General features: G+C 41.6%; 1 protein-coding gene across 2 annotated transcripts in view; it reads right to left on the bottom strand.

The window, feature by feature from the left end:
* ndst3 (N-deacetylase/N-sulfotransferase (heparan glucosaminyl) 3) overlaps positions 1-26,781 on the bottom strand; it is a 186,640-nt gene that overhangs the window by 70,064 nt on the left and 89,795 nt on the right. For both annotated transcript variants that reach the window (XM_022681787.2, XM_049472364.1), the window contains exon 6: positions 12,245-12,373. In XM_022681787.2, coding sequence (XP_022537508.2) covers positions 12,245-12,373 — 129 coding nt within the window. The remainder of the gene's footprint in view (positions 1-12,244; positions 12,374-26,781) is intronic.

Here is a 26,781-nt window from a genome sequence, read left to right as displayed (position 1 = left end):
CCTTTCTGTCGGTCTCTGGCTCTGTCTTCCTGTCTGTGTGTCTTTTTGTCTGTCTCTTTGTCTTGTCTGTATGTCTTCTCTCAATGTCTCTATGTGTGTCTATCTGTTTCTCTGTTTGTCTGTCTTTCTGTTGGTCTCTGTCTCTCTGTCTTGTCTGTGGATCTTCTCTCTGACTCTCTCTCACTCTCTTGGTTTTTCTGTCTCTCTCTCACTCTACCTTTCTGTCTGTCGCTCTATCTTGTCTGTCTGTGCTCACTCTTTGTATCTTTCTCTTTGTGTTTTAATGTCTACCTCTCTGTCTATGTGACTGTCTCTGGCTCTGTCTTTCTGTCTGTCTCTCTGTCAGTCTGAGTGTATCTATCTATCTATCTATCTATCTATCTATCTATCACTTTCTGTCTGTCTTTTTGTAAGTCTCTGTGTCTCTCTGTCTCTGTATCTTGTCTGTCTGTGTGTGTTTATGTCTGTCTCTCTGTCCTTCTGTCTTGTCTCTGTCTTCTCTCTCTCTGTGTCTTTCTGTCTCTCTCTCACTCTACCTATTTGTCCCTCTCTCTATATATATATCTTGTCTGTCTGTGTTCTCTCTCTGTGTATCTTTCTCTTTCTGTCTGTTTTTGTGTCTATCCTTTGTCTATCTGACTGTCTCTGGCTCTGTCTTTCTGTCTGTCTCTCTGACAGTCTGAGTGTCTTCCTCTATCTATCTATCTATCTATCTATCTATCTATCTATCTATCTATCTATCTATCTATCTATCTGTCTATTTGGGTTTAGGGTATTAGTTTCTCTTGAAAAACATATATGGCAATACATACTTTTCCCACTGTTACGATAGCAAAGACATTACCACACCCTAAATAAAGCATTAAATCTATCTAGCAGTCTCTGTGTCTGTCTCTTTCTCTCTCTCTATCTTGTCTGTCTGTTTGTCTTTATGTCTGTCTCTCTGTCCTTCTGTCTTGTCTCTGTCTTCTCTGTCTGTGTCTTCTCTATGTCTGTGTATTTTTCTGTCTGTCTTTCTCTATGTCTCTTTATGTGTCTTTCTGTCTGTCTATTTCTGTCTGTTTTTTGTCAGTCTCTGTGTCTCTCTGTCTTCTTCTCTCTCTCTAACTTGTCTATCTGTGTGTCTTTATGTCTGTCTCTGTGTCCTTTTGTCTTGTCTCTGTCTTCTCTCTGTCTGCGTCTTCTCTATGCCTGTGTGTTTTTCTGTCTGTCTCTCTCTATGTCTTTCTGTCTGTCTCTTTCTCTGTCTATCTGTGTGTCTTTCTGTCTCTCTCACTTTATCTTTCTGTCTCTTTCTCTATCAGTCTTGTCTATGTGTCTTCCCTCTATCTCTCTGTCTTTCTGTGTGTTTTTCTGTCTGTCTCTCGCTGTGGCTTTCTGTCTGTCTCTCCTTCTCTCTCTCTCTCTCTATCTGTCTCTATTTCAAACAAACAAAGCTCTGGCTTGCTGTTGGAAGTCGATAGAGCTCAATAATGAATGACCAATAAAATGAGTTTCCCTTTGGGCCGGAGGGTGACGGCGGTGTGCGGTGTACCCGCCCGTTACCAGCCCGTTACCAAGCGTTTATTCCAGCGCCAGCCCAACACGCCTTCCCCACATTAACATTCTGCCTCTGCTCTTATGAATTATAGACATTTCATCAATACTTCAGCACACGCCGTCACAAAGAGCACAGAATCAATCTGCACTCGACAAATCAAAGTGAGTTTAAAGAAGAGAAGAACGGAGAGAAGAAGAAGAAGAGAGAAAAACGAGTCTCTCATTAAAAACCCAGCTCTGAGAAACAAATGTCATCCCTAATTCATTTAAAAACAGAGAGAGAGAGAGAGAGAGACGTTATCATTAATAAAGCAGCCACTTCCACACCATTACCATATACACTGGTACACTATATACACTGCGTTCACACTGACAGCACAAATATGATTCGTTTGGAAACGGATTATTCTTATGTGTGTGTACAGCAAACAAAAAACAGATTCAATTAAAGTGGCCAGTGAGTGGAAGTACAAGGTAGGTAAATAGAAAGGTGTTTCCAATAAAGTGGCCAGTGAGTAAAAGTACAAGGTAGGTAAGTAGCAAGGTGTTTCCAATAAAGTGGCCAATGAGTGGAAGTACAAGATGAATAGAAAGGTGATTTCAATAAAGTGGCCAGTGAGTAAAGTACAAGAAAGGTAAATAGGAAGGTGTTTCCAATAATGTGGCCAGTAAGTAAAGTACAAGAAAGGTAAATAGGAAGGTGTTTCCAATAAAGTGGCCAGTGAGTAGAATTACAAGAAAGGTAAATAGGAAGGTGTTTCCAATAAAGTGGCCAGTGAGTGGAAGTACAAGGTAAATAAGTACGTGTTTCCAATAAAATGGCCAGTGAGTGGAAGTACAAGGAAGGTAAATAGAAAGGTGTTTCCAATAAAAAGGCCAGTGAGTGCAAGTTCAAGGTAGATAAATAGGTAGGTGTTTCCAATAAAGTGGCCTGTCAGTGGAAGTACAAGGTATGTAAGTAGGTAGGTGTTTCCAATAAAGTGGCCAGTGAGTGGAAGTACAAGGTAAATACGTAGGTGTTTCCAATAAAGTGGCCAGTGAGTGTAAGTACAAGGTAAATAAGTACGTGTTTCCAATAAAATGGCCAAGGTAAATAGAAAGGTGTTTCCAATATAAAGGCCAGTGAGTGGAAGTACAAGGTAGATAAATAGATAGGTGTTTCTAATAAAGTGGCCAGTGAGTGAAAGTACAAGGTAGATAAATAGGTAGGTGTTTCTAATAAAGTGGCCAGTGACTGAAAGTACAAGGTAAATAGGAAGGTGTTTCCAATAAAGTGCCCATTAAGTGAAAGTACAAGGTAAGTATGTATGGTGTTTCCAATAAAGTGGCCAGTGAGTGTAAGTACAAGGTAAATAAGTACGTGTTTCCAATAAAATGGCCAAGGTAAATAGAAAGGTGTTTCCAATATAAAGGCCAGTGAGTGGAAGTACAAGGTAGATAAATAGATAGGTGTTTCTAATAAAGTGGCCAGTGAGTGAAAGTACAAGGTAGATAAATAGGTAGGTGTTTCTAATAAAGTGGCCAGTGACTGAAAGTACAAGGTAAATAGGAAGGTGTTTCCAATAAAGTGCCCATTAAGTGAAAGTTCAAGGTAAGTATGTATGGTGTTTCCAATAAAGTGGCCAGTGACTGAAAGTACAAGGCAAGTAGGTGGGTGTTTCCAATAAAATGGCCAGTAAGAGAAAGTACAAGGTAAGTAGGTAGGTGTTTCCAATAAAGTGGCCAGTGAGTGAAAGTACAAGGTAAATAGAGGTTGGTGTTTCCAATAAAGTGGCCAGTGAGCGGTAGTACAAAGTAGGTAAGTAGGTAGGTGTTTCCAATAAAGTGGCCAGTCAGTGGAAGTACAGTGGTAAGTAGGGAGTGGATGGGGTTTGATTAATGGTAAGCTCTGGTGAAGACCTGCCTGAGGGATGAGGCCAGTATTGATAGGCTGAGGGCTTAACGTGACAGCCAATCGTTGAGTAGTTGGTAATGCTATGCAAATAGCAGTGTTGTACTCTGTTGTTAGATCCTGCTGTAATACTTAGAAAATGTATTGCTTCTTTTATTTGGATTTGTTTAGATTTGAAACATTTCAAGGACTTTAAGGTATCAAAAATGTAATGATGGAACTGGCACTCATCTTGGGCCACCCTAGAAAAGGATGACCAAGAGTTCTCTTGAACTCTGTTGCACAGAATAAGTTCAGTAGTGAACCTATCAGTAGTGAAGTCTGGGAACTTAAAAAAAAAAAAAACGGTTTAGGGTATTAGTTTCTCTTTAAAAACATAAATGGCAATACATACTTTTCCCACTGTTACGATAGCAAAGACACAATGCCACACCCTAAATAAAGCATTAAAGCACGGCAATGATGACCCTGTACTGTTCTGGATACAGAAGGAATGGGAACGTTATCCAACTACTTCAGCATTAGAGGTGGAAATCAAAGAGCACCTCACGATACAATGATATCACGATACTGTGATTCTGCGATACTCAATTTATCGCAAGACAATTCTCTACGATACTTTGCGACATCTGTGTTACTGAAAAGGATAAAATACTCCTAAATAAAATACTCCTCTCTTTCTCACTTTATCTGTAAATCTCACACTGTTTCTGCCTGCCTACTTCTTCCTTTGTCTTTTCATCAGTATGTCTCTCTCTGTCTGTCTCTGTCTCTTTGTCTCATTGTCCTTTTGCCTCTCTCTCTCTCTTGTTAACTTTATCTAGAAAATGGAAATACCCAAGATACTGTTCTAAGCTACACTGACTCTTAATAAATAAGAAAAAAGAAACATGTCATCTGCAGTCTTTTCTGAGAGGGGGTGCTTTCCCTGGCAGGGGTGCTGAATTCCGCACCATAGTAGTGCCTAAATCTGCACCCCTGCCATGAAAAGCACCCTCTCCCAGGCAAAAAGTACGCACCGTCTTTAATTCTTGATACAAGCAGGCATAACTGCTTTAGCTAACTTTGATTAGAAACATGCTCCCGTGAGAGGGTGCTTTTCATGGTGGGGTGCTGAATTCAGCAGCAAAGTAGTGCCTAAATCTGCACCCCCGCCCTGAAAAGTACCCTCTCTCTGTCTTTAATACTTGATAAAAGCACAGATAATTGCTTTAGATAACTTTAATTAGAAACACGCTCCCGAGAGAGGGTGCTTTTCATGGCAGGGGTGCTGAATTCGGCACCATGGTAGTGCCTAAATCTGCACCCCCGTCATAAAAAGCACCCTCTCTCTGTTTTTAATTCTTGATAAAAGCAGAAATAATTTCTTTAGCTAACTTTAATTAGAAACGCGCTCCCAAGAGAGGGTGCTTTTACTGGTGGGGGTGCTGAATTCAGCAGCATAGTAGTGCCTAAATCTGCACCCCCACCATGAAAAGCACCGTCTCTCGGCAGCACGTACGCACCGTCTTTAATTCTAAATACAAGCAGAGATACATGCTTTAGATAACTTTATTTATAAAACACGCTCCCGAGAGAGGGTGCTTTTCATGGCGGGGGTGCTGAATTCGGCACCATAGTAGTGCCTAAATCTGCACCCCTGCCATGAAAAGCACCCTCTCTCTGTCTTTAATACTCGATAAAAGCGGAAATAATTGCTTTAGCCAACTTTCATTAGAAACGCGCTACCGAGAGAGGGTGCTTTTCATGGTGGGGGTGCTGAATTCGGCACCAAAGTAATGCCTAAATCTGCACCCCCGCCAGGAAGAGCACCCTCTCTCTGTCTTTAATTCTTTTTTTAATTCTTTAAAACTTTAATTAGAAACGTGCTACCAAGAGAGGGTGCTTTTCATGGCGGGGGTGCAGATTTCGGTTTATTTTAAAACAATTATTGCTTTTTCTGCGGTTCCTACGAAAACGCTTCCACCTCCCGGTTCGGAGCCGATTCCGCGAGTCGTCGTTAGGAGCTCGTGCAATGCTCCAGCGCTTACAAGTCAAACCGCTCTCACATCAGAAAGAGCGCGAGAGTCTGGAAGAGAAACCGGAGGAGCATTGATAGAGACAGCAGGACTCATTATTGAATATGAAGACGCTGCGAGTTTAGATTAATACACTGCGCTCCTCTGGGTCTCGGGCGGCGCGAGAGAACATCTGAGCGAGAGCGAGGCAATAACGCCGGCTTAATGAGGACACGCGCCCGCGTACGCACAGACGCGGCTTACTTAATGAAAGACAATTATATAAATACACGCGTGGAACGATGGGGGCGGCGACGGAGACGAGCCCCCGAGACTGCTCACAACAACACCGTGCAGAGGAACAATTAGAACTTCATTCGCCAGCAGGAACAATAAAACAACACACCTGTAGATCATTTACATTCAGTCCTATTGTGATCAGCATTGCGTGAAAGTATTTATATATATAATGTAATCGTGTGTTGGTGAAATGTGAGTGTGAGTGTGAGTGTGCACCACTGTACACTGTGCATGTGCAGGCATGCATCATGGGGCTACGACGCAGTGGTGCACCGAGCGAAGGGACTAAATTAACTCACTCTATTTCTGTGAGTGTGTGTGTGTGTGTGTGTGTGTGCGAGTGTGTGTGCGCGAGTGTGTGTGTCCGCTTGCATTAGTCAGAGCCGGAAGAGTGAACAGAAAGTAATTATCTTTACACATCAGAAGCAACGACACACACACACACACACACACTAGACTCGTCATCACTACACACTCTCTTAGAGCAGTGTACAGAAGAGCGCGAGAGGCAAGAAGACAATGCTTTACTATACTCTCTCTCTCTCTCTGTATCTCTCTAGTTCTTTGTCTCTTTATCAATATGTCTCTCTCTCTTGTCTCTGTCTCTCTCTCTTTGTAGGTCTCTCTCTGGCTCAGTCTCTTACGCTCTCTCTGTCTAACTCGTTATCTGTGTGACTTTCTCAATCTGTCTCTCTCTTTCTGTATCAATATGTCTGTCTCACTCTCTGTCTGTCTCACCCTCTGTTTCTCTCTTTCTTTGAGACAGATCTCCATCTGTCTGTCGCTTTTGCTGTCTTTCTCTGTACCTCTGTCTCTCACTGTCTCTGTATCTTTCTGTATCTGTCTCGCTCTCTCGCTATGTCTGCCATTCTGACTGTCTTATTCTATCTGTTTGTCTTGCTCTCCGTCTCTGTATACCCCTGTGTCTCTCTATGTCTTTTTCTCTTTCTTTGTCTCTGTACCTCTGTCTCGCTGTCTCCTATTGCCTGAATACTTTCACGCTATGTCTGTTTGTCTCTGTACCTCTGTCTCTCTCTGTCTCTGTAAATCTGTCTCTCTTTGTCTCTGTACCTCTGTCTGTCTTCGTACCTCTGTCTCTCTACCTCTATCCCTCTATGTATCTCACTGTCTCTGTACCTATGTCTCTCTTTGTGTCAGTACCTCTGTCTGTCTCCATACCTCTGTCTCTGTACCTCTATTCCTCTATGTATCTCACTGTCTCTGTACCTATGTCTCTCTTTGTACCTGTACCTCTGTCTGTCTCTGTACCTCTGTCTCTGTACCTCTATCCCTCTATGTATCTCACTGTCTCTGTACCTCTATCCCTCTATGTATCTCACTGTCTCTGTACCTCTAACCCTCTATGTATCTCACTGTCTCTGTACCTATGTCTCTCTTTGTATCTGTACCTCTGTCTGTCTCCATACCTCTGTCTCTGTACCTCTATTCCTCTATGTATCTCTCTGTACCTCTGCCTTTGTACATTTGTCTATCGAAATCGGCACCCCAGCCAGAGAGGGGGTGCTTTTCATGGAGGGGGTGCTGAAGTCGACACCATAGCATTGCCGAATTGGCACCCCAGCCAGGAAGAGGGGTGCTTTTCACAGAGGGGGTGCTGAACTCGACAAGATAGTAGTGCCGAAATCGGCACCCCAACCAGGGAGGGGGTGCTTTTCATGGAGGGGGTGCTGAAGTCGACACCATAGTAGTACCAAAATTGCCACCCCAGCCAGGGAGGGGGTGCTTTTCTTGGAGGGGGTGCTGAAGTCGACACCTTAGTAGCGCCGAAAACTGCACCCCCTCCATGAAAAGCACCCTCTCTCAGCAGCACGTACGCACTATTGTCTTGAGAAAAGCGCCCCTTAGTCTCACTTAGTTCTCTCACTCTGTCTCGCTGTTTCTGTATCAATCTGTCTCACTCTCTGTCTGTCTCACTGTGCCTTTATCTGTTTGTCACACTGCCGCACACACACACACACACACACAAATGGTGAGGTCGTGTTCAGGCCAGTGTGCTGTAATGGGGATGACTCATAATGTGCTTGCATATACATTCAGTCCTAAAGTATATATCTAGTGTGAGTTCTCCAGAGTAATGATCAACACGCGCACGCACACACACTCACACACACACACACACACACACACACACACACTCACACACACACTCACACACACACACTCACACACACACTTACACACACACAAAAACGCACACAGACCCCAGCTCTTGTCTCTTAATGTCGCAGCTGATTCCAGCAAAGCAGAGGCTCAGTGGGGGAGCAGAGAGAGGCATGCTGGGAGAAAAGATCACGCTGGGAAAATTAATCTATAAAAACACTGACATGCACCCCCAGAGAGCGGACGAGCGAGGGGGGGGAGAGAGAGACACAATGCCAGCTCCCACTGTGATGATGCTTATTAATATTTGTAGTTGTGTAATTTAATAACAGACATACAGCTGCCTGAGCTACTGACAGGCTAAAGATTTATTTAGCGCTGAGCTTTAGCGGCGCCGCGGGGGAGCGCTGCCAGTCTCTGCAGCGTTTTCTTTAACTTTCTCTTTTCTGTTCACTCGTCTCCACTTTCCCAGACTCCTCTCTGTCCCTCCAGCAGCAGAACTGCTACTTCCTGCGGCTAAGCTAACCTAAGCTAATCAAGCTAACAAAAGCTAATGAAAGATAGCGCATCTCTTCACTCAGTTAGCCAGAACTAGCGCCTGTTAGCTGCTGTCTCATATTCTCTGTATCTTGGCACACCCTGTCTCTGTCTGTCTCACTATGCCTCTCTCTCCATGTCTTACTCTGTCTCCCTTCTCCTGTCTGTCTGTTTGTCTCACTCTGGCTCTGTCTTTCTCTGTCACCCTGTTTCTATTTGTCTCACTCTGTCTCGTTATTTCTGTTTCTGGTTGTCTCACTCTGTCTCTATATTTCCTTCTCTGTGTCTCCCTCTCTGTTTCTGCTTATCTCACTTTGTCTCAACTTGTCTGTTTGTCTCACTCTCTCTCTATTTATTCCTGTTTCTGGTTGTCTCACTTTGTCTCTTTCTGTTTCAGTCTGTCTCACTCTGTCTCTATATTTCCCTCTCTGTGTCTCTCTCTATGTTGCTGCTTATCTCACTTTGTCTCAACTTGTCTGTTTGTCTCACTCTCTCTCTCTGTTTATTCCTGTTTCTGGTTGTCTCACTTTGTCTCTCTCACTCTGATATTGTTTGCTTCATTCTGTTTTAATCTGTCTCTGTTTTACTCTTTATTTGTCTTTCTATTTGTCTGTCTTTCTGTTTTTCTTACCTGTTTTTCAACCTGTCTTTCTTTGTCTCTATCTGTTTCAGTCTGTCTTACTCTGTTTTTGTCTTTCTCTGCGTCTCTCTTTGTTTTTGTTAGTCTCAGCAACAACTTTGCCAAAGTGCAAAGTTAGCCAGAAGCTAGCTCTTGCTTTCTTTCCTTGTCTGTCTCTTTTTGTGGCCCTCTCTGTCTCACCCTGTCTCTGTTTGTCTCACCGTGTCTTTCTCTTCCTGTCACAAACCTCTCTCTCTCGGTCTTTCAATTAGCTCATACTCAGCCTCTATCATTTTCTGTCTCTTTCTGTCTCCCTTTCTGTCTGTCTCTATTTGTCTTTTCTTCGCTGCGTCTCTCTCTCTGTTTCTGTTTATCTTTGTCTCAACTTGTCTGTTTGTCTCACTCTCTCTCTCTCTATTTGTTCCTGTTTCTGGTTGTCTCACTTTGTCTCTCTCACTCTGATTCTGTTTGTTTCCCTCTGTTTTAGTCTGACTCACTCTTTCTTTGTCTTTTTCTATTTGTCTGTGTTTCTGTTTTTCTTACCTGTTTTTTTCAATGTGTCTGTTTTTCTCATGCTTTCTCATTCTGCCTCTGTTTGTCTCACTCTGTCTTCTCATTTCTGTTTCTGGTTGTCTCACTTTGTCTCTATCTGTTTCAGTCTGTCTTACTCTGTTTTTGTCTTTCTCTGCGTCTCTCTCTTTGTTTTTGTTTGTCTCAACAACAACTTTGCCAAAGTGCAAAGTTAGCCAGAAGCTAGCTCTCGCTTTCTTTCCTTGTCTGTCTCTTTTTGTGGCCCTCTCTGTCTCACCCTGTCTCTGTTTGTCTCACCGTGTCTTTCTATTCCTGTCACAAACCTCTCTCTCTCTGTTTGTCTTTATGTGTCTCTCTGGCCCCAATTATCTCATGCTCAGTCTCTATCATGTTCTGTCTCTTTCTGTCTCCCTTTCTGTCTGTTTGTCTCACTCTGTCTCAGTCTGTCTCTATCTGTCTTTTCTTCTCTGCGTCTCTGTCTGTTTCTGTTTATCTTTGTCTCAACTTGTCTGTTTGTCTCAGACTGTCTCCACTTGTCTGTTTGCCTCAATCTCCTGGTTGTCTTTGTCTCTCTCACTCTGATTCTGTTTGCTTCCTTCTGTTTTAGTCTGTCTCTGTTTCACTCTTTCTTTGTCTTTCTATTTGTCTGTCTTTCTGTTTTTCTTACCTGTTTTTCAACCTGTCTTTTTTTCTCATGCTTTCTCAATCTGCCTCTGTTTGTCTGACTCTGTCTTCTCATTTCTGTTTCTGGTTTCAATTTGTCTCTATCTGTTTCAGTCTGTCTTACTCTGTTTTTGTCTTTCTCTGCGTCTCTCTTTGTTTTTGTTAGTCTCAGCAACAACTTTGCCAAAGTGCAAAGTTAGCCAGAAGCTAGCTCTTGCTTTCTTTCCTTATCTGTCTCTTTTTGTGGCCCTCTCTGTCTCACCCTGTCTCTGTTTGTCTCAACGTGTCTTTCTCTTCCTGTCACAAACCTCTCTCTCTCTCTCTGTCTTTCAATTAGCTCATACTCAGCCTCTATCATTTTCTGTCTCTTTCTGTCTCCCTTTCTGTCTGTCTCTATTTGTCTTTTCTTTGCTGTGTCTCTCTCTCTGTTTCTGTTCATCTTTGTCTCAACTTGTCTGTTTGTCTCACTCTCTCTCTCTCTATTTATTCCTGTTTCTGGTTGTCTCACTTTGTCTCTCTCACTCTGATTCTGTTTGCTTCCTTCTGTTTTAGTCTAACTCTGTCTCACTCTTTCTTTGTCTTTTTCTATTTGTCTGTCTTTCTGTTTTTCTTACCTGTTTTTTCAATGTGTCTGTTTTTCTCATGCTTTCTCATTCTGCCTCTGTTTGTCTCACTCTGTCTTCTCATTTCTGTTTCTGGTTGTCTCACTTTGTCTCTATCTGTTTCAGTCTGTCTCAGTGTGTCTCATTCTGTTTTTGTCTTTCTCTGTCTGTCGCCAAAGTGCAAAGTTAGCCAGAAGCTAGCTCTCGCTTTCTTTTCCTGTCTGTCTCTTTGTGTGTCCCTCTTTGTCTCACCCTGTCTCTGTTTGTCTCACTCTGTCTTTCTCTTCTTGTTGCAAACCTCTCTCTCTCTGTCTTTTAGTATCTCTCTGGTCCCAAATATCTCATTCTCAGTCTCTATCATTTTCTGTCTCTTGCTCTCTGTTTCTGTCTAGCTCTCTCTGTCTCTTTCTATCTCCCTTTCTGTCTGTTTGTCTCACTCTCTCACTCCCTCTCACTCTGTCTCTCTCTCTATATCTTTTTCAGTAATGCTCAGTTTGTCTCAGTCTGTCAGTTTGTTTTACTCTGTCTCTGTCTTTCTCTGTTTTGCTTCCCTTTTGTCCTAGACTGTCTCTGTCTCACTCTGTCTCTCTCTCTCTCTGTTTCTGTTTATTTCACTCTGTTGCATTCTGTCTCACTTTGTCTCTCTCAGTCACATTCAGGTTGGTTTTATTGGGGTCAATAAAAATGGTAATGGTAACGGTAATGCATGTTAGCCAGAACTAGCGCCTGCTAGCTGGTCTGACGCAGCCGTCGCAGTGTTTTTTCTTTAAATGCTCAGTCATTTCCAGTTTGTGAGAGTCTCCACTCTACAGCAGGGGAGAGGACATGCTCCTTCCAGTGCTCAGAATGACGGCTAGCTCACGCTAATGAATGCTAGCTGGGCACAAACTCCCCGTGTTCAGTCGTTTCCTCCAGCAGGAGGGGGACCTGCTTACTCAAACAACTGCCAGAACAGTTTTCCACTCAGCAAGCGGAAACTAGCGCCACTGTGATGTTCAGTCATCCCCACTTTACGGGTCTATCCCCCGAGCCCGAGACACCGGCGGGAGGAGAGTACGCTTATTCCACTCACTGTCACTGTCAGTATGTATTCTCCCTCAGCTAGCAGAAACTAGCCACTGCTAGCAGGACATAAACCTGGACAACTCTGCACATGTTCAGGCATTATATTATCATATATTACCTGTGGTTTATCAGACTTTGGAAAGCTGAGTTTAATTTTACTACTAGCCACAATCAGACCGGATTACTGCCAGACCTGTATAATGTCACAATAAGGAAGTCATCCAAAAGGCTCATAGAAGCAAATGATTCCTGACAGCGAACTCTTTTAGTTTATGCACAGAAAACAGTGTACTGGCCAAATACTTTTAGGTCAGGAATCGCACACCTTTTTGCTAAAATTCACTTTAACGCAAAGTTGTGAAATAACCGATATACTCACAGGGTTGAGAAGCACGGTGAGGAAAAGTTCTCCACCTCGTATGCTCTTGTCCAGCTCTTTTGGGCCTCCAGGATATTCCTTATAGAAGATGGTGTGGGTGAACAAACCACAGGTCTGACGCGGTAGCACCTAAACACATAAACACACAAGAAAAAGAAATGTCCAAAAGTATGTCCATAAAAGGTGGAATGCCAACAGTTTTGTCTGTTAGAGATGTGTCCAGAAACTATTGGCTAAAATGTGGACTGCCAATACTTTTGTCTGATAGAGAACTGTCCAAAAACGATTGGCTAAAATGTGGAATGCCAATACTTCTGTCTCATAGAGAAGTGTCCAGAAACTATTGGCTACATGGTGGAATGCCAATATGTATCTCAGATTGAGCAGTGCCCAGAAACTATTGGCTAAAATGTAGAATACCAATCCTTTTTCTGATAGAGAAGCATCGAAAACTATCGGCTAAATTGTGGAACGCCAATACTTTTGTCTGATAGAGAAGTGTCTAAAAACTATTGGCTAAGTTGTGAAACGCCAATACTTTTGTCCGATAGAGAAGTGTCCACAAACGTTTGGATAAATGGTGGAATGCCAATACTTTTGTCTGATTGATAAGTTTCCCAAAACTATTGTCTAAATGTGGAATGCCAATACTTTTTTTTTTATTGAGAAGAGTCCAAAAACTATTGGCTAAACTAGAAAAGTGACAAGTAACTATTGGCTAAATTGTGAAATGCCAATACTTTTGTCCGATACAGAAGTGTCCAGTAACTATTGGCTAAAATGTGGATTGCCAATACTTTTGTCTGATAGAGAATTGTCCAAAAACAATTGGCTAAAATGTGGAATGCCAATACTTTTGTTTCATAGAGAAGTGTCCAGAAACTATTGTCTAAATGGTGGAATGCCAATATGTATCTTTGATAGAGAAGTATCCAGAAACTATTGGCTAAATGGTGGAATGCCAATATGTATCTTTGATAGAGCAGTGTCCAGAAACTATTGGCTAAAATGTGGAATACCAATCTTTTTTGTGATAGAGAAGCATCCATAAACTATTGGCTAAATTGTGGAATGCCAATACTTTTGTCCGATAGAGAAGTGTCCAAAAACTATTGGCTAAAATGTGGAATGCCAATATCTTTCCTGATAGAGAAGTGTCCACAAACGTTTGGATAAATGGTGGAACGCCAATACTTTTGTCTGATAGAGAAGTGTCCAAAAACTATTGGCTAAAATGTGGAATGCCAATATCTTTCCTGATAGAGAAGTGTCCACAAATGTTGGGATAAATGGTGGAACGCCAATACTTGTGTCTGATAGAGAAGTGTCCAAAAACTATTGGCTAAAATGTAAATGCCAACAACGTTGTCTGATAGAGAAGTGTCCAAAAACTATTGGATAAAATGTGAAATGCCAAAATTTTGTCTGATAGTAAAGTGTCCAAAAACTATTGCCTAAAATGTGGAATGCCAATACTTTTGTGTGATACAGAAGTGTTTAAAAACGTTGGGCTTAAATGTTGAATGCCAATACTTTTATCTGATAGAGCAGTGTCCAAAAACCTTTTGTCCGATAGAGAAGTGTCCAGTAACTATTGGCTAAATTGTGAAATGCCAATACTTTTGTCCGATAGTGGAGTGTCCAGTAACTATTGGCTAAATTGTGGAATGCCATTACTTTTGCCTGATGGAGCAGTGTCTAGAAACTATTGGCTAAAATGTAAAATGCCAATACTTTTATCTGATAGGGAAGTGTTTAAAAACGTTGGGCTTAAATGTGGAATGCCAATATTTTTGTCTGATAGAGAAGTGTCCAAAAACTATTGACTAAAACGTGGAATGCCAATACTTTTCTCTGACAGAGCAGTGTTCAAAAACTATTGGCTAAAATGTGGAATGCCAATATCTTTCCTGATAAAGAAATGTCCACAAACGTTTGGATAAATGGTGGAATGCCAATACTTTTGTCTGATAGAGAAGTGTCCAAAAACTATTGGCTAAAATGTGGAATGCCAATACTTTTCTCGGATAGAGCAGTGTTCAAAAGCTATTGGCTAAATTGTGGAATGCCACTACTTTTCTCTGATAGAGCAGTGGCCAAAAACTATTGGCTAAAATGTTGAATGCCAATACTTTTCTCTGATAGAGCAGTGTCCAAAAACTATTGGCTAAAATGTGGAATGCCAGTACTTTTGTCTGAAAGAGAAGTGTCCAAAAACTATTGGCTAAAATGTGGAATGCCACTACTTTTGTCTGATAGAGAAGTGTTCAAAAACCATTGGCTAAAATGTTGAATGCCAATATTTTTGTCTGATAGAGAAGTGTTCAAAAACCATTGGCTAAAATGTTGAATGCCAATATTTTTGTCTGATAGAGAAGTGTTCAAAAACCATTGGCTAAAATGTGAAATGCACATACTTTTGTTTAATAGAGTCCAAAAACAATTGGCTAAACTATAAAAGTGTCCAGTAATTATTGGCTAATTGGTGCAATGCCAATACCTTTCTCTGATAGTGTAGCATCCAGAAAATATCGGCTAAAATCTATGTGGAATGCCAATACTTTTGTCTCATTTCTGTGGTTGCATGTAATTAATTTGTTTTTTATAGAATAATAACAATAATAGTTAAGCTTTTAATAAAAGTAAATTTTTATAGGATTACAGTGTCTCCTGTATGATGACTGCAGCTTTTCTGTGCATCATTACCCGATATGGCGAGTATTGTGTATTATGGGATGTGGAGTGTTATGTTGTGCTGAGATTTGCCTCGGTAGAGCAGAATCTAAAAACAATTCTGAGGGGAAAAAGCTAAATGCTGACAGAGCCTCGTCAACTGTGCTGCTGCAAATGGGTACAAAAAAAGAATGAGTGAGAGAGCGAGAGGTAGCGAGAGAGAGAGAGAGGGCGAGAGAAAGAAAGAGAGAGAGAGCAAGGTTATATGTGATTGAATACATCTTGAGTGCAGGGTGGAAAATTGCACCCCAGCAGTGAAGGCTAAATCTCTCTCTCACTTTTTCTCTCGCGTATTGTCTCCCTCTTGTGCTCTCTCTCTCTCTTTCCGATGCATTCTCTCTCTCTTGCGCACTCTCTCTCTCTCTCTTTTTATTTCGTCTTTCTCAATCTCTCTTACTTTGTCTCTCTCTCTCACGCTCTTGCACTCTATCTTGTTCTTTGTCTCTCTCTCGCTCTTTCTTATACTCTCACTTTCTCTCGCACTCTCTCTCTCTTTTTGATGCTTTCTCTTGCACTCTTTTTCTCTGTCCCTCTCTCTAACTTTCTCTTGTGCTCCCTCTCTTTTGCACTCTGCCTCTTTCTCTAGCCCTCCCTCTATTTGTCTCTCTCTCGCTCTGTCTCTTTCTCTCAAACTCTTTTTGTCTTGTGTGGGCACTCTCTCTCTCTTTCTCTTGTGCTCTCTCTCTCTCTCTCGCACTCTGTCTCTTTCTCTATCCCTCTCTCTCTTTTTCTTTGTCTCACTCTCTTTCTGATGCTTTCTCTTCCTCTCTCTACCTTTCTTTTGTGATCTATCTCTCTTGCACTGTCTCTTTCTCTATCCCTCTCTTTTTCTTTGTCTCTTGCTCTCTCTATTACTCTTCCTCTCTTCTTCTCTTTTTCTCAAACTCTTTCTCTCTCTCTTGTGGTCTTTCTCACGCTCTATCTTTCTCTATCTCTCCTTTCCCTTTCTCACGCTCTTCCTTGCACTCTCTCTTACACTCTCCATTTCTCTTGCACATTTTCTTTCTTTCTCTTTCTCTCTTATTCTGATGCTTTCTCTCTCACTCTTATTTTCTCTCTCCACCTTTGTCTTGTGCTCTGTCTCTCTCTCACTCATTCTCTCTCTCTCTCTCATGTTCTTTCTTTCTCTCACACACTTTCTCTCTCTCTGTCTTTCTTGTGAACTTTCTTTCCCTCTCTCTCTTTCTCTCTGTCCCTCTCTATCTGGCACTCTCTCTCGCTCGTGCGCTCTCTTTTCCTCTCTCTTTCTCTCTCCCTGTCTATCTAGCACTCTTTCATTTTTTTTCAATCTCTTTCACTTTCTCTCTCACACTTTCTCTTCCTCTCACACTCTCTCCCTCTCTCTGTCTCGCTCATTCTCTCGCTCTTGCGCTCTAGCTCTCATGACACACTTTCACTTTCTCTCTCTCTCTTCCTCTCTATCTAGCACTCTCTCTCTCCGTCTCTATCTAGCACTCTCTCTTGTGCGCTCTTTCTCCTCTCTCTTTCTCTATCTAGCACTCTCTCTCTCTTTCTCTCTCTCATGTGCGCTCTCTTTTCTTCTCTCTCTCTTTCTCTCTCTCTCTCTATCAAGCACTATCTCACTATTTTTCTCACTTTCTCTCCCTCTCTCACTTTCTCTCACACTCTCTCCCTCTCTCTGTCTCGCTCATTCTATCTCTCTCTTGCGCTCTAGCTCTCATGACACACTTTCCCTCTCTCTCTCTCTCTCTCTCTCTCTCTCTTTCTCTCTCTTTTTTTTCTCTCTCTCAGCTCAGTTTAAAAGAATGATGTGGGAACAAACAGCGACTCCAGTGTTTGGTCTATACCTTATTACAGCAAACTAGACAGCTGTGTGTGGTGTGTGTGTGTGTGTGTGAACGAACAAGCATGTTTTTTCAGCTGGGCAAAGTGAATATTTCTGTCCAGATAGCTGCAGTGTACTGGTAGGGTATTATAGGATGCGAGTGTGTGTATGAGTGTGTGTGTATGTGTGTGTGTGTGTGTGTGTGTGTGTGTGTGTAGTAGGGCTACACTGATGAGGTCCAACAAGCACTCTTTCAATCCACTATAATGGTCTGTATATATTACACATGCGGCCAGCTTCCCGCAAACTGCTTAAGCAGGACCATGTATTACTCACACACACACACACACACACACATATTTCTGCCTTTGTCGGGTCTTTACATATTATCTTTCACAGTATATATGCATGAGAATCCCCACAGGTCCCCATACTGTAACTTGTTTTCATGTCCCCATTAAGCTGGCGACATCCGGTCCCCACAACGCACAAAACGTTATATCACAAAAAACAAAAAAAAAACAAAAAAACACTCATATCTAATTTTCCCCACAATTAAGCTCTCAGAATTATGAATTATGAAATATCCCATAATACCCAGCATCATTAACGAGTTGACGTTTGTGAGTTTTGAGGTTTTAAGTGGGTGTGCTTTCAATTAGCCCCATACTGCTGCAGTCAAAACTTTGGAATATGTTAAAATTGTAATATATTACAAAATATATTTTGGCACTGGGGATACCAATCAAGCAATGAAGTGTTTCAATGAGGGGTTATGTTGTCCCATTCTTCCTAAAAAACATGTATTTTTCAAAATATTAATTTCAAAATTTTCCCCATTTTCTTCCAAATTAGCTAGGCTGACTGTCCCACTTATTCGGTTGCTAGTCAGCTATTCATCTGTTCATCCCCCCATCACTAGTGATGCTACTGATGCTACAACAGGAGGTCGATGACTAGCACAGGCCTCCTCCGATACATGTGATATTGACGAGCAGCATCACGTTTGGAGGAAAGTGCGGCGACTCGGTTCTGATACATCAGCTCACAGATGCAGCCTTGTGCGGATCGACATAGCCCTTTGGAGTGATGATGGGAAAGAGCGGCATCTACTGTACCCATCCAGAGAGAGCAAGGCCAACTGTGCTCTCTCAGGGCTCCAGCAGCTGATGGCAAGATGCATGACCGGGATTCAAACGAGCGATTTCCCAATCTTTTCACTTTAGAATTCATAAGGTGGGCCAGTCTAGTAGCAGCATGTGGTTTTGCATTGTCTTGTTAAAAAATACACAAATGTCCCTGGAAAAAATGTCCCTTCATAATTTCTTTTTTTTTTTTTTTGCATGTTTGTCACTCTTAACTGTTTCAGATCATCAAACAAATTGAAATATTAGTCAAAGACAACACAAGTAAACACAAAATTCAGTAAATAAATGAAGGTTTTTATTAATAAGGTAGAAAAAAATCTAAACCTACATAGGACCTGCATGACAAAACAAAGTAGATCTTAAGATACTCAAACTCTAAACATCATGCCAACATCCAAAGAAATAAAGAAATAAATGAGATCTATTAGTCTGGAAAGGGTTATTAAGGCTATATTTCTAAAGTTTTGGGACTCCAGCGAACCACAGATAGATAGATAGATACTTTATTGATCCCCAAGGGGAAATTTTGGGAGGGCCATTATCCACAAACAGCAAAAATATGGAACAGTGGTGAACCTTCCCAGTTGAGTTGCCGGACGCAAAATTACTCCAAAAGGGCATGAACGACTCATCCAAAAGGTCATTAAAAACCCCACAAGAACATTCAAAGAACTGCAGGCCTCACTTGCCTCAGTTAAGATCAGCGTTCATGACTCCATCATAAGAAAGAGACAAAAATGGCCGACGTGGCAGAGAACATTTAAGGCTCATCTCAATTTTGCCAGAAAACATCTTGATGATCCTCAAGACTTTTGAGAAAATACTCTTTGATAGATTCTCCGCTTTTAGACTCATTGGCCCGTTTTTCTGCGCTAGAAATGCGCACTCTCTCCGCTTTTAGACTCTTTTGCCCCGTTTTTCTGCGCTAGAAATGCGCACTCTCTCCGCTTTTAGACTCTTTGGCCCGTTTTTCTGCGCTAGAAATGCGCACTCTCTCCGCTTTTAGACTCTTTGGCCCGTTTTTCTGCGCTAGAAATGCGCACTCTCTCCGCTTTTAGACTCTTTTGCCCCGTTTTTCTGCGCTAGAAATGCGCACTCTCTCCGCTTTTAGACTCTTTGGCCCGTTTTTCTGCGCTAGAAATGCGCACTCTCTCCGCTTTTAGACTCTTTGGCCCGTTTTTCTGCGCTAGAAATGCGCACTCTGTCCGCTTTTAGACTCTTTGGCCCGTTTTTCTGCGCTAGAAATGCGCACTCTCTCCGCTTTTAGACTCTTTGGCCCGTTTTTCTGCGCTAGAAATGCACACTCTCTCCGCTTTTAGACTCTTTGGCCCATTTTTCTGCGCTAGAAATGCGCACTCTCTCCGCTTTTAGACTCTTTGGTCCGTTTTTCTGCGCTATAAAGGCGCACCCTCTCCGCTTTTAGACTCTTTGGCCCGTTTTTCTGCGCTAGAAATGCGCACTCTCTCCGCTTTTAGACTCTTTGGTCCGTTTTTCTGCGCTAGAAATGCACACTCTGAATCAGCAGAACCTGCTCCCATTAGAATTCATTACCACACACCACCCATATTTAACTGCGTTACTGTGGGTCAAACGTGCACAAGACCAGGATGATATATATATCCTGTTCACACACAGGTTAGCCTTCCCAAAATAAAATGCTTCCTAAATAAAAAAAAAAAATACATATTTAGTGGAATAACCCTGATTTGTAATCACAACTCTTTCACACTTCTTTTGAGTGACCTTACATCATTCCTGGTGCAGGCAAAAGTTGTGACCATCAGTCTCCTTCTTAACCCTTTGAACTCCAGACAATTTTAGTGTGTTTTTCTCAGTTTTTCTAATTGTTATAACACAGTTATGTTAGGAGACTTTTTTGTTATACCAGAAGACATTGAGCTGTTTAAAAATATCATCATTTTAAATGTAAATGCTTCCAGAATTTGTAAATCTTCACGGAATTGATCATGTTTTGATCCAAAAAGACTTTAAATTGATTAACACACAAGTTTTCTTTTCAATAATAATTAGATAATAGTGTTGAATAATAATAATTAGTTGAAAGTATGCGGATAGCTAAGACCTTGACAGTCATAGCAAGGTAAGAGTCTGAGGGATTTGGGCCAATCTGGACATTTTTGGGTTTATTTAAATGTTATTTGATTTCATACCTCATATAAATATGTTAGAAGCACTAGAAGTAAATATAATTGGCTAAAAAAGTGCTTTTTTGTGTTTTGTATTTATTATTATAATTTTTTTGTTGATGAAACAGAGCCAACAATGACGTCTTGAGATTTACTGCAGACCCCAGAGTGAAAGTAAACACAGGGATTATGGTGTTTCGAGACAATAAATTGCATTATAATGAAAGAATAAAGATGGAAATATGAAGGTAAGCCTATTCTTTAGGTGTATTTCAAAATTAGAAAATTTTAGTTTCTAATCACCATCAGAAAGCCTGTGATTCTTTTAATTTTTTTTTATTTTATTTTTTTATTTATTCATTATTACTTTTATTTTTTTATTCTAATGTTTTATATTTTCATTTTTGTTCTTAGTTCTGTTATTCATTTTAGCATTTCTAATCATTTTACTTTACTTTAACTCTACTAAGTTACTTTAACTTAACTTTTTACTTTTTATTTGTCAGTTTTTTATTTTAGAATTTTTACATATATATTTGATTTATATATATATTAAATGTTGATTTAAAATTATAAATCTTTTTTTTTAAATATTTTATTCCTTATTATTTCTCATTTATTATTAAATGATGTCAATCCCTTTGATGTTGGAACAATAAGGTTCCATGTTTATCAAAATGTATGAATAATGTTGGTGCTTTAATGCATTCCTGAGCTATTAAGCTGTAAATACAATGCACGATTTTTGATGCAATTTGCGTCAATGTGGATTTTAGGGGTATTCTCCATTGCAGAGGTTTTTAATGGAGTTTAGGTCTGGTGGTCCTTTATTCGCACTTTAAAGCAGCACTAGGTAGGATTTCCTTGATTTTTTATCTTTTTAAAGAAGTAAAACTCACTGCAGCGCTGCATTGAGGTGTAATAGGAGGAATAGCGGTCTGTGCCGGAGCTCCTCTGAGCTCAAACCAGACTCTGTTTTCTAAGTTTTCCGAGGCGGCCGCGACCAACGCTCGCGAGAACTGCAACCTGCTTTCCGACCTTTAGTTCTTACAGTTCTACAAGGACTACTGGTTCATTCTTTACAGACTAACATACAGACACTCTGGCAGAAGCTGGAAAGAGACAGAACATGTCTGTGAAAACCAGAAAACGAGAAAGAGAAACGAATCCGCCTGTAACATTTATTACACTCTACACCTGTAGGGGGAGCCCACGAGCACAAAATCTCAATCCTACCTAGTGGAGCTTTAAGTATTGTTCTGATGGAAAAAAAAAACAGACCCCAGAGTTGGGGTAGGAAGCAAGTTTTCTTCCAGAATAGTATTGTATGTGTCTTGATTCATGCATCCTTTGCAAAGGTCAATCTGCCTTAGATAATCACCAATCTTCAAACAAATTTCCCAAGTGGGTGCAAGGCACTGTGGCTTGTACACATCTCCAAATATCTGTCTAACCATTAGACACGCAGATGAGGCTTGCAGCCCTCCACCAGTCTTACACGCTGCTTTTGGATGACCTTATGCCATTCCCTACTGGCTTAAAAACTCAGCTTTGTTTTATGGCTTGTGACTATCCATCTTCCGCTTGATTATATCCAAAGTTTTTTTAATGGGGTTCAGGTCTAGAGATTGGGGTTGCCATGTCAGGGTCTTGGTCTGGTGGTCCCTAATCCACACTAGCTGTGTGGAATGGAGCATTGTTCTACTGTGAAGTTTTCTTCCAGAATAGTCTTGTATGTGTCTTGATTCATGCAATCTTCGCAATGGTCAATCTGTCTGATTCTAGCCTTGCTGAAGCATCTCCAGATCATCACTGACCTCCGAACAATTTCCACAGTGGGTGCAACACACTTGTACTTGTACTTGTACGCTTCTCCAGACCCCCATCTAACCCATAGACGACCAGGTGAAGCCTGTAAAGCTTCACCAGTCTTACACACTGCTTTTGAGTGACCATCTTCTGCTTGATTACATTCCAGAGGTTTTCAATGTGTACAGATCTGGAGCTTGGGCTGGCCATGACAGATTCTTGATCTGGCGATCCTTCATCCACACCTTGATTTGGCATAGCTATGAACCTGTAAAATTAAGCTGTGTCTTGCTGGGAAAAAAAATAATCCTTTGAGTTAGGGAACATTGCCAGAGCAAAATGTAACATTTAAAGGATAACCTTGTATGTGTCTTGATTCATGCGTCCTTTGCAAAGGTCAATCTGCCTAATGCCAGCCTTGCTGAAGCATCTCCGGATCATCACCAATCTTCAAACAAGTTTCCAAAGTGGGTGCAAGACATTGAGTCTTGTATGCCTCTCTCCGGGTCATCATCTAACCATTGGAGGACCAGGTGTTGGGCAAAGCTGAAAATTGGACTCCTCAGAGAAGATGATCTTATTTCAGTCCTCAATGGTCCAATCTTTATGGTCTTTTCCAACAGTTCTTTTAGTGCACTTCACCCCAGCTGCCATTTTCCATTCTTTTTGTAGGTCACTTGATGTCATCCTGCCAACTGTACATTTGAATACGTTAATCTCCCGAAAGGAACCTCATTGAAAACCTTTAGAACGACGATGGGTGGTCACAAGACATCAAACAAAGCTTAACTGCTGAACCCAGAAGCAGTGTGTAAGATGTAATTTCCATTTTGAATGAAAAGTTTAGCTTGGTCCCTTTAAGACATTTGGCCCCTAGGTCTACCAGCTACCCAGGTAACAGACTAGTGCTAGTTCCATCAGTAAAAAGCTGATTCCTTTCAGCTACTGGAAGAGGATGCGGAAGTGGAAGGACAAGGCAGTTACCTAGGTAGATAAGGGTTTCTAATAAAGTGTCCAGTGAGCAGAAGTACAGTGTGAAGTGGTGGCTAATATTAGAAGCGAGTGTTAGGACGGAGCTCCTCCTGATTGGATGTAATAGAGAGCTCTCTAATAGAGACGTTACTGGGACGGGGTTTAATTGAGTCAGGCTTTTAGTGGCATCTGAGTGTTTGACTTGTATCTCTGTGCCGAGCCCAGCGCCCATTGTAGGCCTTTCTTTTCCAAGCGCAGATTTCATCAGAGTCATTCCGCCGCTATCAGGAGGTGCCATTGTCTTTGGCGCCGAACACGACAGCTAAATTACGGGTCGGCACATCAGCGATTCAAAGTGTGCCTCGTGACATTCATCCTTTTGTAATGGCGGCGGTAGGAAAGATGACACATTTCCAACATGTGAATGAGCGCCGGCGCCGTCTGACAAAAGACGGGGGGCATCTGATTCACTTGATCCTCCCAAACCTCGACAAAAGACGCGAGGAGAGATGAATCATCTGTGTGGGGAAAGCCGAGAAACAAAACAGTGACATTTCCATACAGAGAAATGCCTCTGTTTTTTTTTAAACGCTGAACGAAGTGATAATATTAGCACTTCAAAGCAGGGAGAGAGATAATTAAACGCAAACAATCATTCTGCAAAGTGGATTTGGATGGGCTGGAGAAAAGGGGTGGGACAATATATATCGATATCGTGATATATTGCATCATTTTGGTCATATCGTAGACACTCTAAGCTCCCTAATAATCGCCCCCCAAATCTGACTTACTAAAGTTACTTTTTCTTTACTCAACATGGTGGCACTAGAATTAAATGAAAAGGATGTGAAATTCTTTAAAACTGACACCAATAAATCCATAACTCCTGCTATTTGCTTATTTGAGTGTTTTTTATACTTTTATATACAGCTCCCTAAAACTGAAAGCACTCATACAGCCCTAGACCATGATGCTACCACCCCCCTGCTTGAAAGCAAGCAAGGGACAGTTGCCTTGGTACTCCTTGGTACCAAGGTGCCGCCACACATGCTGGACATAATCTGAGCCAGACAAGTTCATCTTGATCTCCTCAGACCACAAGACATGGTTCGAGTAATCCATGATTGCAAACTTTCTTGTGAATCAGCTTCAGAAGAGGATACCTTCTATCACAGTGCCATGCAGAAATGCAGAATTAATGCAGTATAATGCCTCTGGATATTACGTTGAATACATTAGGTTTGTTGAAATTTTTATAAATACATTGTATCTATACTGGAAGGATTTTTACAGCCCCCTACTAGTACCACTGCAGCCCAGTAGGGGGCCCCCATCCATGCATCCATTGATTATCAATACTTGCTTTGTCCGTCAGGGTCGCGGGAGGGCGGCAGGAGCCAATCCCAGCCAGCATTGGGCAGAAGGCAGTATACACCCTGGACAGGCCGCTAATCCATCGCTGGGGGGCCAATTCCATGAGCTTGAATTTACCATTGACAGTTCCATGCATGATTTAGGAATGTATTAGGAATATATTCATAGAAGGCATTACTACCCACAGTGGGCAGTGATTCTGTTAACCTTCAGTGCTTTCTGATGCTGGTAACTCTGATGAACTTGATGATCCTGTGCAACAGAGGTAACTCTTGCTTCTCCTTTACTATTATAGTCCTGATGAGTGCCAGTTCCATTGTTACATTTTAACAATTTATGATGGGTATTGCTGCATCCCAGGCCACCAGCAGGTGAGCTGGGCAAAAAAGGGGAAAAGTCAGTGGGGTTGGGTCCCGAAACTTCAATTCCCAAAATCCCTAGCGGTGATCAGTGGAAACCAGCCACACCTGTGTAGTGCTCTATATAAACCCCAGTCAAACCACACATTCCTGTCGCACCTTTAGAGAGCGGTGACCAAAAACAGAGTGTATAAGAAAAGAAAGGAAAAGAAAGGAAAAGGAGATCTCAAAAGAAAGCAAAAGGCTCACAAAAGAACCAGGGATCACCAAAAAGAAAGCCACAAAAATAAGAGTAATATGGATTAGAACATTACTGTGTACCAACTCTGCCTCTTCTTAAAGTATTCTTAAAGTATTGAACTCTTGATGAGTTCAGCACAGCTGTTAACTGAAAGCCTGAATTCCAGGTGGCTCTACCCCACAAAGCTGACTACGAAAAAACAGCCAAGATGTTCAGAATTCTGAGATCTTTAAACCGGTTCAGCTACAGTTGGTTCCTACCAGCCAGGCCCTAATCTGGGCATTGCAATCCTCATATTAGAATGCGAGTGATCATCAAAGAGGCCTGATCCAGAGTCTTGACTTTCCCGTCTGTTAAATTAGCATTTCTCGGCTATGGACGTGGTGAGAATACGTGGAATCTCACCACTCACTCGCATATCAGAATATTCCTTACTCCAGCACTTCTCCACCCATGTGCTGGAGACCCCGAGCACTGCTTAATGCGCTTTCCCTGCTTCAACACGTACGTCTATGACTCCATTCATGGAATGAATGATAATCAGCAGATGAGCATTTATCTGAGAACCACTGTCTTTACTAGGAAGATCCACCTTTCACTGCAATTACAGCTGCATGTCTTTTGGGGTTTGCCTCTACCAGCTTTGTGCATCTAGAGACTGAAATATTCTTCTTTGCAAAGTATTTGCATGTCTTTTCACAGACGATCTATGGGTTTAAGTCTTTAGGACTTTGACTAAACTTTGATCTAAACCAGGGGTGTCCAAACTTTTTTTGTTGGGGGCCAGAAGGAGAAATATATTTGAAGTCACGGGCCACAGACTCTGTAATAAATCAAATAATGAAATATACCACTTTAAATAATACTTTTTTCCTGATTATTTAATTTACACACCATTTTACTTGACTTACTTTATCTTTATCTTTGACAGTGTTGTGTAAACTAAGGTTTTTCAAATTGAGGTTTCATTTGATGTCTCTTAATATTAAACTCCTTAATTACGGCAACTTTTAGACTCTTTGGCCCGTTTTTCTGCGCTAGAAATGCGCACCCTCTCTGCTTTTAGACTCTTTGGCCCGTTTTTCTGCGCTAGAAATGCGCACTCTCTCCGCTTTTAGACTCTTTGGCCCGTTTTTCTGGCCTCTTTTTGGTGCTCTCCTTGCTCAATCGGTTATGTCTTGGTAGGTTTCCTTGCAGTTTTTCAGATCATTTACGGATGAGGGATTGGACGGTGCTCTTTGGAATGCTTAACGTTTAAGAGATGTTTTTATAACCTAACCCTTCTTTAAACTTCACCACAACGTTATCTCTGACCTGTCTGGTGAGTTCCTTGGTCTTCATGATGCTTTTTGCTCACTGGTGTTCTCCAAGGGCATTTTCACACCAGCACTATTTGGTCCGGTTAAAACGAACTCTGGTCCGTTTGTAACTTTAGTGCGGTTCGATTGAGCAGGTGTGAAAACAGTAATCGCACTTGGGTGCGGATCAAAAGAACCGGACCGAGACCAGCTAGAGGAGGTGGTCTCGGTCCGGTACCAAACGAACTCTGGAGCGGTTCGCTTGTTGTGAGAACGTGATCCGGTCTCGATCCGACCCAGCTGTTAAATATAAGCCATTTATTTGAGCTAAACCGCTGATAAAGCAAGCACAGTTTAAACTGATATATTAGCCAAATAACGCTAATTACCACAGCTGTGAACAAACACTGTGTCCAGGCACGCGCCGTCTGCGCTGCATTCACTGTGTTTGAAAGTGCAGCGTTTTAGTGTTCAATGTTGAAGCACAGATGTTTGCACTGGAACACAAAATCTTCTCGCTGTATTTACTTTTTTCGTATATTTATATTTAACGTACACCCGTGTCAGACAGCTCTGACCAATCAGAGGACACAGCCTGCTCGCGTGGTTTACTGATGCGCATTTTGGTGCGTTTACATTTATGCCTATGTGAAACCAGACCGAACAGAGG

This window comes from Astyanax mexicanus, chromosome 25 (assembly GCF_023375975.1).
Source record: "Astyanax mexicanus isolate ESR-SI-001 chromosome 25, AstMex3_surface, whole genome shotgun sequence".
Lineage (NCBI taxonomy): Eukaryota > Metazoa > Chordata > Actinopteri > Characiformes > Acestrorhamphidae > Astyanax > Astyanax mexicanus.
The sequence above is the reverse complement of the archived record's forward strand: the minus strand, read 5'-3'. Positions and strand labels throughout refer to the sequence as shown.